This window comes from Leopardus geoffroyi, chromosome B1, assembly GCF_018350155.1.
Source record: "Leopardus geoffroyi isolate Oge1 chromosome B1, O.geoffroyi_Oge1_pat1.0, whole genome shotgun sequence".
Classification (NCBI taxonomy): Eukaryota; Metazoa; Chordata; class Mammalia; order Carnivora; family Felidae; genus Leopardus; species Leopardus geoffroyi.
This window is the reverse complement of record NC_059327.1, coordinates 149,486,998-149,500,311: the sequence shown is the minus strand read 5'-3', so window position 1 is coordinate 149,500,311 and position 13,314 is coordinate 149,486,998. Positions and strand designations below refer to the sequence as shown.

General features: G+C 38.2%; 1 protein-coding gene across 8 annotated transcripts in view; it reads left to right on the top strand.

Moving 5' to 3' along the window:
• The first annotated feature begins 1,269 nt into the window (after window positions 1-1,269).
• YTHDC1 (YTH domain containing 1) overlaps window positions 1,270-13,314 on the top strand; it is a 35,891-nt gene continuing 23,846 nt past the window's right edge. For 2 of the 8 annotated variants that reach the window (XM_045473852.1, XM_045473849.1), the window contains exons 1-5: window positions 1,270-1,659; window positions 6,335-6,370; window positions 11,158-11,259; window positions 11,878-12,206; window positions 12,328-12,757. In XM_045473852.1, coding sequence (XP_045329808.1) covers window positions 1,632-1,659; window positions 6,335-6,370; window positions 11,158-11,259; window positions 11,878-12,206; window positions 12,328-12,757 — 925 coding nt within the window. In that variant the 5' untranslated portion in view covers window positions 1,270-1,631. The remainder of the gene's footprint in view (window positions 1,660-6,334; window positions 6,371-11,157; window positions 11,260-11,877; window positions 12,207-12,327; window positions 12,758-13,314) is intronic. The other 6 variants (XM_045473855.1, XM_045473850.1, XM_045473854.1 and 3 more) reach the window with 4 other exon arrangements.

Sequence of the window (13,314 nt, the reverse complement as noted above, 5' to 3'; positions counted from 1 at the left end):
GTTTACTTGAGGGAGTATTATCAATTGGAGGGCTGGAGGTAAATCTCCTGAACTTGAGCCATATTAATTACTGCTACTGGTGACCTTGGACACTTCAATTTCTTACTTCACTTTCCCTGTATGTAAAATAAGGTAATATAATCTAATTGGGGTTTTGGAAGATGAAATCAGATTGTGTAGGTCAAATTCTCAGAACAATACCTGGCGCACAGTAGGAACACACAATTTTCAGCAATTATCGTTAGAGTGTAATTTCTTGCTAACTTATTTCTTCCATATATTATACTGAAAATTCCTTAAAGGCAGAAATACTGTCCTGTTTACCCTTGATTCCTATGCATCTGATGATAACATAGCTGAGTTTTATATTTACTGTTTTTCTTTCGTTTTTTTTTTCTACAAGCCCTCTTTAAATTCTTCCCATTGACTTTTCTCAATTTGTTACAATGGCCATCAAGAGCCAAGACTCTAGATTTTTGTCTTCGAACATGCTATTTGTTTTTATATAACAATGTTACTTTCTTTTCCCTCCAAATTTCCTTCCCGCGTAAACTCAGTTACCGAGCAGTAAAGCCAAATGACATTTTCAGTCCTTTGGACCATAAACTTTATGCAAGTTTCCTTGCAGATTTTACCACATTATGTAGTTGAGTAATTTTTGGTCACTTCAGTAGTTTCAATTTCTCAATACTCTGTTTAAATCAACTGTGTACCCCAGCGCCTCAATAAATACCTAAATCAAATATGTTATTACATGAATTACAAAGCTATACTAAAGTACAATAGAATTAATTTCCCCAATTAACAGCAAAACTAGTAGGCTTTTGTGACAAGTGAGCGGGTTGCATCCTGCGCTGCTTTTGGCTAACCCTAGGGCACCAACTATGAAAGTCTATTTGGCACTAAGAGTACAAAGTGGCGGCGGCAAAGGGACCCGCCCAGATTTATCCTAAGTCTCCGATTTCCAGAATTAGGAGATCCGCGTAACAACCAGAAGCATCTTTTGTCCTCGGGAAGGTCCGTCAGTAGGCTTTTCAGGTGAGAAAACAGCGCCACCAGGGTGTACGCATCGCTACGGGGTGCTCAATAAACCGTAATTTCGGCGATCTAATCGCTGAAAAGAAGACTCAATCCGTGGACATCCGGGCTGTGGGAGACGAAGCGACGTGCTGACGTTATCACGTTTCCCTCGCCCACCCCGCGTTTCTCCCGCCCCTCTCCGCACTGTGACGGTCCCAGGGAGGAACGAAGCGTAAACAGCGCAGGGCATTTCGGGAGCGGGATTGTTTCAAGCAGGAAGCAGGCTCCATTTTAGCGCCGCCCGCCGTCGCCATCTGTTTCCCTTCCCTCCCCCTCCCCTCTCCCGTACCCAAGCCCCAACGGGAAGGCCGGGCCTAGGGCGCCAGAGGCTGGAGTGAAAGGAGAAAAGGGAAAAAGGGAAGAAGCGAGGAGAAAAAGGGTGAGTTGAGAAAGGTGAGCGGTAGAGGCCAAGGTGCGAAGCGCGCAGCCCAGCGGACGGACTGACGGACGTGCCCGTGCTACGGCTGCCGCGGCTGCGGCGCCCGCGCGGGTCGCGTCGAAGCGGCGGCGGCGGCGGCAGCAGCAGCAGCAGCGGAAACAGGAGGGGAGCAATGGCGGCCGACAGCCGGGAGGAGAAAGGTTAGTGCGGAGAAAGGTGACGGGCGGAGGCGACACTCGGGAATCGGTCGATGGAGCCGTGGTTGTCGTTGCGGGGTGGGGGTTGGGGAGGTTAGCCTGCCCCGCGCGGAGCCGATCCGTCCCAACCGAGACACTTGCACCCGCTGGAAGAGACTAGGCCTGCTCTTGCGTCCTCGATCTCCGAACCACCTAGCAGCACTTCATCTCTCCTGGGTTTTTTTGTTTTGTTTTGTGTTTTGATCCTAATTCTCTTCTTTTTCCGTTCTGCAGTCCTGGGCGCGGCTGAGAGGGCCTGTTCTTAGTGGCAGGCCCTTGGGTTTATTTCCTGGTAGGATTATGCGGGTGTAATGCGTATTTTCAGAACGACCCTTTCTTTTAGGCAAAATTTCGAAAATCCTTAATGTCACGGCCAAAGCTGGTAGTCTAGTAAGTGAGCATTTTTAAGAAGTGGTACAGGTGGATTAGTAATCTCGAGAAATATCTACAAGTAATTTGTGGCTCTTCCTGTTAAATAGGCAAAGTGGCAAGAATTGCCCCTCTGGTTCCTCGAACACTTATTTTGGAAAACATGATGTTTGAAGCAATAATTATATGACTTAGACATGGCAAAAAAAAAAAAAAAAAAAAAATCCTAGCCACTATTTTGATAGAAACACGTTGTGTTAGCTCCCAGAAGGTACAACCAGGAACAAATGGGTGTAATTTATAGAGAGCTGAAGGAGTAATACAGTTACAGTAAATATAGGAAAAACTGATGTTGGTAGAAAGGGATGTCATGTCTTTTGAAAAACTGACCTCCCAAGTGCTACAGATGTTTATGTATATCCTGGATCAATACCTGTCTGGAGAGTGGTCTAGTTTAGATGCTGCTTTTAGGGTCTTTTCTAACCTTAAGATTATCATGATTGTTTTGGGAAGGTTATAGTAAACAAAAATATGGTGCTGCTGCTGCCCTGTATATACCTCACAGATCTCCTCTTCAGTGTGGCTAACCAACTTGGGGCGGGGATTTGTTGAATGGATTCTAGAGTCAAGTTGCATTAGGCCCACGATCTCTTTAGTTTTTCTCCTTAAGAGAAAGATGAGTCTTCATGCTTCATTAAACTGCTCTAGGATAGGGACAAGCTTGGAGCCTGGAGTGTGTGGAAGTATCTTTAAGAAATTGGGGCTGTCCTAAACCAATTCAATTCAGTGATTAGGTTGTCGTAGTTTGACCTAAGTCTTAAAAAATGCACCCCTTTGAGAAGCACGAAAAGAATGTGAAGGTCGGGTTGCAAGGTGTTAGTGACAAAAAAGGGACTGCTTTTAATTAGTAGTAAATTTAGTTATTACAGTAGATCATTTCAATCAATAAGAATTCATTCAGTCGACATTTGATTGCATCAGAATGTAATCTATGAGCTCTGTGTTGGAGTGAGTGCTGGTTGTGATCGGTAAGGTAAACCAAATACAAAATGAGTAAAAGTCCGTACTTCTCAGGAATTCATTGTTAAAATGAACACAGTTGTTAAATTAGTAATAGAGTAGATACAGTAAAGTGCATTTTGGAAGAAGAGTAATTTTTAAGTTTATTTATTTTGAGAGAGAGAGAGAGAGAGAGAATCCCAAACAGGCTTTGCGCTGTCATTCAACGCAGAGCCCAAAGTGCCCATGTATCTCAGGAACCGTGAGATCATGACCCGATCCAAAATCAAGAGTTGGACACTTAACCAACTGAGCCACCCAGGCGCCCTGAAAGTAGGTGATGTTTTAAAAATTGTTTTAGAGATGGATTTAGTGATGAAAGTTCTTAAGAACACGTAATGCCACCTATTAGCAGTACTTAGGGTAGTCATCCAACTTTTGAAAGAACTCAGGTTTTTGTAGTTTTTAAAAAAAGTTAATTCCCATAGTGGAGTTTATATCTCTTAAATCTTTGATATTAGTGCTTGTCTTTATAGATTAGCTCAAAGATGGTCTCTAGTGGGAAAGCTAGCAAATATAAAACCTATTGGAATTGCTTATTTAATTTTGTAATGGGAAGATTTCCAGAATAATTCATTTTGCAAATAAAGAAACTGAGTTCCAGGGTGTCTCACTTAACTTTATTTATCATTGTTACACAGCCAGAAAAATAGCCAGAATTAGAATACCTAATTCACTCTTCCTTATACTTCTGCAAGAAAAAGTGGGAAATGAAGTATTTGTCAGTAGTTACCTTATGCAAAACATTATGAAATTATAAACTTAAGCCCTCTAAGAATCTTAGACTTCTCACAGGCCTTAAATGATTTCACGAATGATGTAAAATCTTGGTGAGAAATGAATTTAAATTGCAGACGTTTGCTGTTGGTCACAGAACAGTTAAAAGACTTGCTTATAGAGTCGTTGGATTATTGGGCTTTCTACATTGGCTATGTAATAAATAGACATTAACTTCTATTATACTTCTATAATACCCATATTTAGAACCTGAAGCCTATATAACTGGACAAATTGCCAACTCCCTCTGATTCCTGTGGTGATTATTTGTCCAAAAAATAGATTTGAATGATACTAATACTTTATGAGGAATACAAATCTTTTCTATTTTAAATACCTTGTATGCGTTTTATTTCTTAAGGTCTTACGAAGTTCTCTCCGAAAAACAGTGTAAAAGTTTATCCAAAATGTGGAAAGTGATTTACCACTTTCATAAGTAACATGTTTTTCTACATTACTGAACGGAAAGCTCCATGAGGGCTAAGAGTAGGTCTATCTTACTCACCAGGTTCCTGACGTACAGTAATCATGACTCAGTGCCTTGAAGAAATGACTTGCAAGGTTGGACTTGGTTCATAACTGACCATGAGACATTTGCCTCTGCTATCCAAAGCTAAGGATTTTGTCAGTTTAAATTGTGTATGTATACACACAGTCACACAGGCAAGAGCACATAAATATGTACACACAGTTATATATACATACACATATTTTATGAACATACTTCAGCCCGGTCTATAGTGAGTCCTTAGAAAAAGATTGACTTTCTTGGTTCACTTTAGTTAGGGCTTTAGAAAGCATAGAGTATGTATTTGATAACCCAATGTATTTGTTTTACCCAAATAGAAATAGGATAAAAAAAATTTTGCATACTCTCCTTAAACTTCAGATTGTACGCTTACTATGCTTAGAGCATAAAATTTGGATGTGATGGGAAATGCAAGTCTCTACACTTCATTTAGAGGAATGACAGTTTTGAATGACAAAGTAACTGAGACTGGTCTAATGTAAAATGTAACAGAAGGGTAGGTTCCAGGAAATTTTGCTTCATTGTCGAAGCCGACTAAAACTATATTAAATGAATTAAAAGATATAATCTACTTCGGTGTTCTGTGACATAAAACAAAATGTGTAGTATACTTAACTGGCCAGTTTTCTTTAAATACTCTAGGTCTTTGTTCCCGACCCTCAAATAAATAGCACTTTGTATCTCCTGACCCAGAAGTTTCCAGGTCCAAAACAATGGGCTGCTTTCTCAGATAAAGGTTAATTTTCTACACTGATATCCCTGGAGTTAAGGCTTGTGGCCTTCCTGGGCCAGGAATTGCAAGGTTAAAGTGTAATTCTGGTATAATGGAAAGAGCACTACACTTGTATGCATAGTTGTGAGATTTTTGTTATGTCACTTCAGTTCTGTGGGCTGCATTCTAGAATTCTTGTTATATACCTAACCTTCTGGTGGTTAAAGTACTTTGAAAGCCAGTTAGATTTCCATTTTCCCATGATTATGTAAAACAAACTGGGGTACCTGGGTGGCCGTGTCGGTTGGGTTTCTGGTTCTTGATTTCGGCTTGGGTCACGATCTCTTTCAGTGGGCTCTGTGTGACAGTGTGGAGCTTGCTTGGGATTCTCGGTCTCCCTCTCTCTATCCCTAACCCATGCACACCTGTGTGTACTCACTCATGCGCATCCTCACTCACGCACTCTCAAAATAAATAAACTTAAAAAAAATCCCCCAATAAAACAATAAAAAAGAAGTTTTGTTAGTCCTAACATCTTGAAAATTTTTGAACAAGCTTTAAAACAATGATTGTTTTTATTTTCTTTTGCCTCCTATATCCCTGGAAAACTCAGTTTGGTAATAGTTTGTGACGGTAACTAAGATTGTGCTAGTTTGCACCAGTGATGATAATGAGGTTCATATACATCATATATTGTGAATGCAAAACATTCACAGATGATTGCACTTCCACAGAGGAGTCAAGCTAGCAGCAAGCCGCTTTGTGTTGTTTTTGAGACAATGTTTAAGTCCATCATTTAAGTCCACAAGAAAATCTGAGTTTGGGAATCCTTGAAAATTTGGAAGATCTGACAACATGGTGCTTGAATTTTGTCAAGGCAGTTAATCAACTAGAGTTGAGTACGATTGTCCTCCTTACTGTTTCTACTCTTTCACAAAGTATCATGCATATTAAGTTTATTTGCAGTTATTTAACATTGTTATTCATGAGTTGCAGGCTTTTATGCATACTAGGGTCCAGCAGATAAAGTACTTCTTTAATAGTTAATGGTAGGTATTAGGTTAAACAAAAGGAAAAGAGCAAGCACGTTCTGTGTGCAAGCAGTATTTGTAAATGCACGTATTCATCCGGCATAAACCCAGATTGTCTCTTGTAAAGCCTTGACATGTTACTACCTCTCTGTGTCTTAACAGAAGACTATCAGGACTGCTCCAGCTGGTTGCTTTCAGGTGAGAATCTGGATCCCTAATGACCAAATAGTCCGTTCAAAAAATGCAAGGTCTGGATTTTTATATTAAATCCTTAAAGTTTTCAAAACAGTGTCCAAGAGCTAGATTCATGCAAGTTGTTAGGGTATAACTTTGAATGGATTTGAGTTTTAGCTGTAAATAGAAATACTGTTTAATGAGTAATTTTGTTTCGTTTGAGCTAATTCATTGTGACAAAATTCATTCTGTTGTGAAAACTTGAACAGTTTTTGAGTTTTTAAAATCGCTTTAAAAAAATACCGTATTCTTTATGTAGATTTTTCAAAAAACATTGTGAAGCGCTTTATCTCATAGAAGTATATACTTCTATGAGTTATTTTTGTAGTATATGAATTGTATGTTCATGGAACTCTTAATGACATTTACTAACCTTTGTTCATTTTAGTATTAATATTCTTAGGTTGGGTGCTGTCAAGCTACTATGAAGGAATTGAATGTATATGAATATACAGTATATTAGTGTATAATTTTAGGGCAAAGAGTGATTTAAAACTCTTTATTAAAGGTTTATTTAAAAAATTAAAATAAAAATTAAATTTGTTAAGGTAGTTTAAAGGTCATGCTAGAGAACTAGTGGGTGTTATTTTATGTTAGAACTGTTTTTTTTTTTTTCCAAAAAGGATATGCCAGTGATGATTAGTATTCAGCAGTGGTAGTTTCTGAGAATATTTAAATAATCTTCATTTTCTTTATAATTAGTTCATTTTAGGGACGCCTGTGTGGCTCAGTCAGTTAAGCGTCCGACTCTTGGTTTTGGCTTAGGTCATGAACTCATGGTTTGAGAGCTCAAGCCCTGTGTTGGGCTCTGTGCTGACAGCATGGGGCCTGCTTGGGATTCTCTCTCTCCCTTTTCCTCTGCCTGTCCTCACGTGCGTGTGCGCTCATGCGTGCTCTCTCTCTTTCTCTCTCTCTCTCTCAAAAAAACATTAAAAAAATGTCATTTATATTAGGGGTTGGCAAACATTTTGTAAAGGGTTATATAATCAATGACATTTTAGGCTTTGTGGGCCACAGAAGGGTTTGTCACATATTTTTTTGTGTGTGTCTGTCCCCCCCCCCCCCTTTTAAAACACAACCTTTAAGATGCAGAAACCATTCTTATTTTTACCTTACTGGTTAAAAAAGGCAAGCCATAGGCTAAATTTGTTCTGCAGGCCTTAGTTTGCCAATACTGTGATAAAACCACAGTTAGATTATTGATGTCACGGAGTATAATACATAAAAATTTGTAGACCATCAAATGAGAATGTAGTGTTTGATCCTAAAGTAAATTTCAAGATGTTACAGTGTCACTCATACAGGGCTTTCTGGTGCATTAATTGAAATTAATCTAGTGCACGTTACTTTTTAATAATATTTTGCATTTTTTTTGTGCCCTTATACTTTGTTTAAAGATTTTACTACTACTTCCCTTCTAATTTAACTATAGATTTTAGAAAACCTGAACTGGAGGCTTGTACCCCCAACTGTTTCTAGACAAGTGAATTTGGTCACCTGGCACTTTTGAGCTTCCTTTTCTTTATCTGAAGTAATGGATGATAAAACATACCTTAGGTGATTCATTTATGTATATAGGATATATGTGAAAGTGGTAAAATGTTAAAAGGAAAAAAAAGGAAGCATTGGTTAATTTTTGTTGTGTTAAAAATTTGTAGCTACTTTAAAAAAAATTTTTTTTTTAATGTTTTTATTTATTTTTTGAGACAGAGAGAGACAGCATGAGCAGGGGAGGGGCAGAGAGAGAGGGAGACACAGAATCCGAAGCAGGCTCCAGGCTCTGAGCTGTCAGCACAGAGCCCAGTGTGGGGCTCGAACTCACAGTCTGTGAGTTTGTGATCTGAGCCGAGGCGGGATGCTCAACTGACTGAGCCACACAGGTGCCCCTGTAGCTGCTTTTTAAAACTGCAACCAGTCTCTACATTTGATTAATACACTTATTTGTTAAGGCTTTTTAAAACAATAATGACCTTTTTTTTAATAGGGAAACCATGATCTAATTTCATGCCTGAAATTTACATTGATTTAAATTAACCTGTACAGTTCATTCTGTGTTAGGTTTAGCACATTGTAAAGTATATAATTTAAGGTGAATGTTCAGGCTTTTGGGTTGTTCTTTCTACTAATGGAATTAGTGATTTCATGAAAAGATGTGTGTAGCACTGTTTACTTAATTGCTTATTTCGTTGTGATAATTGTTGTTGTTCAGAAATATAGTTAATTCTGTGAACATCTGTTGGATCCAGTGTTTTACTGATCAGAGAGCTAGAAGTAAATAAAAATTCATATGATGTATATATTTTAGAAAAACAGTAAAGTATACTCTTAACCACCCAAAGAAAGGAATTGCTATGCCATTCCAGGCAGTGTCACTTTTGATGTTCTTACACAGAAACTGTGTTTGACTCCAAATACTGAGATGTTACTTTTTCCTGTATCCTATGTAAGTAACCTTGCTTACTTTCCTATCATGCCTACATTGTGTTTTAGTTCTCTTCAGTCACTGATTTCTGTCTTCCTTTGGAGATATTTTAGTCTGATTTAATTGTTTATAGACCTCAGGTCAGGTTAATAACCCTTGCTATATATATAAAAAAGTAACCCTAGCTATACTTTTTTTTTTTTTTAATTTTTTTTTTTTTTCAACGTTTATTTATTTTTGGGACAGAGAGAGACAGAGCATGAACGGGGGAGGGGCAGAGAGAGAGGGAGACACAGAATCGGAAACAGGCTCCAGGCTCCGAGCCATCAGCCCAGAGCCTGACGCAGGGCTCGAACTCACGGACCGCGAGATCGTGACCTGGCTGAAGTCGGACGCTTAACCGACTGCGCCACCCAGGCGCCCCTATACTTTTTTTTTTTTAATTAAAAAAAATGTTTATTTTAGAGAGAGTGTATGTGGACACACGTGTGCGGGGGAGGGGCAGAGAGAGAAGGGGACAGAGGATCCAAAGCAGGGGATCTGTGCTGACAGAGAGCCCGATGTGGGGCTCGAGCTGTGAGATTATGACCTGAGAGGAAGTTGGACGCTTAACCAATTGAGCCATCCAGGTGGCTCCATGCTTGCTGTACTTTTGAACGGGCTTTGCTTTTTGGCTTGAACCATAAATGTAATTGTCCTAACCCATCAACATTTATGAGTTCACATTTGTCTTTACCACACCTTGAATTTGGAAAGATATTTTTGACACCAGAATACTTAAGTGTTCAAAGTATTTACCATTAATTTTAGTGTATTTAAAAAAAATCAATTTAAGGTGGTAAATATTTGCATGTGTTTCTTAGAACTTTCTTTGTCCTGTTGTATATGTGGGGATGCAGTGACAAAACTGAGTTGTAGGTTTTCGTGATCATTCAGCATGTTAATTGTAGTCAGTAGTTCTCTTGACTGAACAAGTTACACTTTTCAGAGTTGATACCAGCAGTTTCAAACGTTTTTGATTGTGTAGCACATCAATACTTTTTTTTACTTTTAATGTTATTTTGACATATTTTGGACAGAATAGATAAATGAATAGTACAAAAATTTTTTTTTATCTTTGAATTATATTCCACAAATGTTAACTTTTTACCACATCGTTTTTCTTGAATTCATTCTCTCTTCTCTCTGTGTATATATGTGGATATATGCATATGCAGACACACTTTTTTCCTGAACTGTTTGCCAGTTTTAGACACGGTGCTTCTTCGTCCCTAATACTTGAGTGTGTATTTCCTAAGAAATAGGATTTTCTTTAATTTAACTATAGTAGTATCAAAATCAGGAAATTAACAGAGTGGTACCATACTCTACAGACCTTATTTAAATTTCACTAGTTTCCCATTCGTGTGCCTTGTTCAGTTATTGTGTCTCTTAAAGTCTTTTAATCTGGAGTAGTTTCTTAGTGGATTGGTATTAGCGGATTTGTATTATTTCATGACCCTTTGTTTCAGTTTGATGTTTCCTTAAGTATAGGTTCAGAGTTTGCATTTTTTTTGCATTTTTTTAATTTAATTTTTTTTTTTTTTTGAGAGAGAAAGAGCGTGAGAGGGGGAGGGGCAGAAAGAGAGGGAGATGCAGGATCTAGGCTCTGAGCTGTCTGCACAGAGCCTGATGCGTGGCTCAAAACCCATGGCCTCAAGATTGTGATCTGAGTCGAAGTCGGATGCTTAACCGACTGAGCCACCCAGGCACCCCCAGAGTTTGCATTTTGGCTGGGAATATCACAGAATTGTTTTATTCTTAGTGCATCATGCCAAGTCTGTAATACTGATTTGACATACTGCTGGTGATGTTAATTTTGATTACTTGGTTAAGTTAGAATCTGCCAGGTTTCTCCACTGTAAAATTATTTTTTTCTTGGTAATCAATAAGTAGGTTGTGAGGAGTACTCACCATCCTTGGTAGGTGTGTGTTTATGTTACACACAAGTATTTCTGTTCTAATTTTTTATGCACATTTTAAAGCAGTTACAAAAATGAGAAATTAGAGGTTGAAGTACAGAAATAGAAGTTTTTAACGTTTTCTCTTGTACTCCACTATGTCCTTTCATACGCTATGGAGTGGGTATACACTACTCCTGGCTTTGTAGTCCAGAGTTCTGTATCATGTCCTTTTATCTTGTATGGTTTTATAGAATTACTGTGGTGTCTTGATCCTGAAATAAAAGATCTTTGACGGCTATGTTTCCATATATACGTAGACCCAACATAGTCAAAGATACATGCTTAATGGTAATGATTTTTCCCTATTTTTAATTTCCTGCTTTCAGATGGAGAACTTAATGTTCTAGATGACATTTTGACTGAAGTACCAGAACAGGATGATGAACTGTATAATCCAGAGAGTGAACAAGATAAAAACGAGAAAAAGGGTATGTAATATTTTAAATTTTTTTGTTAAAACAAGTTGTTTTTTTTTATTAAAATTTTTAAAAAATATTTTATTTATTTTGAGAGAGAGGGAGGGAGTGAGCCAGGGAGGGGCAGAGAGAGAGGAAGAGAGAAGGATCCAAGCAGGCTCAGTGTTGTCTGCTCAGAGCCTGACATGGTCTCAGACTCATGAACTGTGAGATCGTGCCCTGAGCCAAAATCAAGAGTCAGATGCTTACCCAACTGAGCTGCCCCGGTGTCCCTAAAAAGTTTAAATAGAGATTTACTTTATTAAGAAAGTGACTTTGCTTTTGCTCTTGTTCCTGGGGTCAGTTAACACCAAAAGTGTGCATTCATAACAAACTGTGGTACCCAGTTCAATATGAATAAAAGTAATCTATTTCTTTTCAAACGTGTGAAATTTCTCAAATACATGAATTTATTCCAGTATTTGCAAACTATGGTTTCTTTATGATTAACTTTGCAGTAAAAATATTTCAGAAGACATTTTAAAGATAAGAGCTCTTTTTTCTCTCTGATACATACTCTCTGTTAATCTTTGGTGAAATAAATAGAAGACATAAAACACTTACATGTGTTCTTTAAATTGTATTTTTAAGGATCAAAAAGAAAAAGTGACCGAATGGAATCTACTGACATCAAGCGGCAAAAGCCTTCTCTTCATTCAAGACAGTTGATTTCTAAGCCACTGAGCTCATCTGTCAGCAATAACAAAAGAATAGTTAGTACCAAGGGAAAGTCAGTTGCAGAGTATAAAAATGAGGAATATCAAAGATCTGAAAGAAGCAAGCGTCTAGAAGCTGATCGGAAGATTCGTTTGTCAAGCAGTGCTTCTAGAGAACCTTATAAGAGTCAGCCTGAAAAAACTTGTCTCCGGAAAAGGGATCCCGAAAGGAGGACCAAATCCCCTACACCAGATGGTTCTGAGGTAGTAAATGTTATTGCAGATATAAAACAGAAAGCAATTCTTTTTGAGGCATTAGAACTATTTATTCAGTCTGACTTTATCTGTTATATGACTGCTGATTCCCTTTTTCTTTAAACATCAGAGAATTGGGCTTGAAGTGGATAGACGTGCAAGCAGATCCAGCCAGTCTTCTAAGGAAGAAGTTAACTCTGAAGAATATGGCTCTGACCATGAGACTGGCAGCAGTGGTTCTTCTGATGAGCAAGGCAACAACACTGAGAATGAGGAGGAAGGGGTGGAAGATGTGGAAGAAGATGAAGAGGTAGAAGAAGATGCGGAGGAAGATGAAGAAGTGGACGAAGATGGAGAAGAGGAGGAGGAGGAGGAGGAGGAAGAGGAGGAGGAAGAAGAGGAGGAGGAGGAGGAAGAAGAAGAATATGAACAGGATGAGAGAGACCAGAAGGAAGAGGGAAATGATTATGACACTCGAAGTGAAGCTAGCGACTCTGATTCTGAATCCGTTTCCTTCACAGATGGATCTGTCAGATCTGGTTCAGGCACAGATGGATCAGGTACTACTCTTTGTATGTGTAAGTTTCTCTTAAGAAAAAAAATTGACCTGATTTTATTTTTGAACATACTTAAATTGAATTATAAAATATTTTGAGATGTGGGATGTTAAGACTGTCTCATGATTTTTTTACAATTATATGCCTTTGAGTATTAGAAATACATTTGAGTAAGGTTTACATATCTTAGTAAATGTGTTTCCCAACTTCATATTGTATTCTAAATGAATGTAAGTCTGATTGTTTCTCTATGGAAATGTATTTCAGGTTTTAAGGTTATAAATTCTTAGGTTTTCATACCTGTCAGCAGTTTGTTTAAACACTGATACCTGATCTACTTGATACTGACATGGAACCTGTCTGGTTGGCATTACAGTATTTCTATATCTGATACCTGTAGATTTCTGTCATTTGGCAATAGAAATCAAAACAACTTTCTTTTTCTCTTGGGAACACACACTGTTTTTCCAGTTCTGTACCTGTGGATTGACAGACTTGCAAGGTCTCCCAAAGGCTGGTGTAAAAGTACAAGAGGTGGAAAATAAGAGTGTAAGATTCTT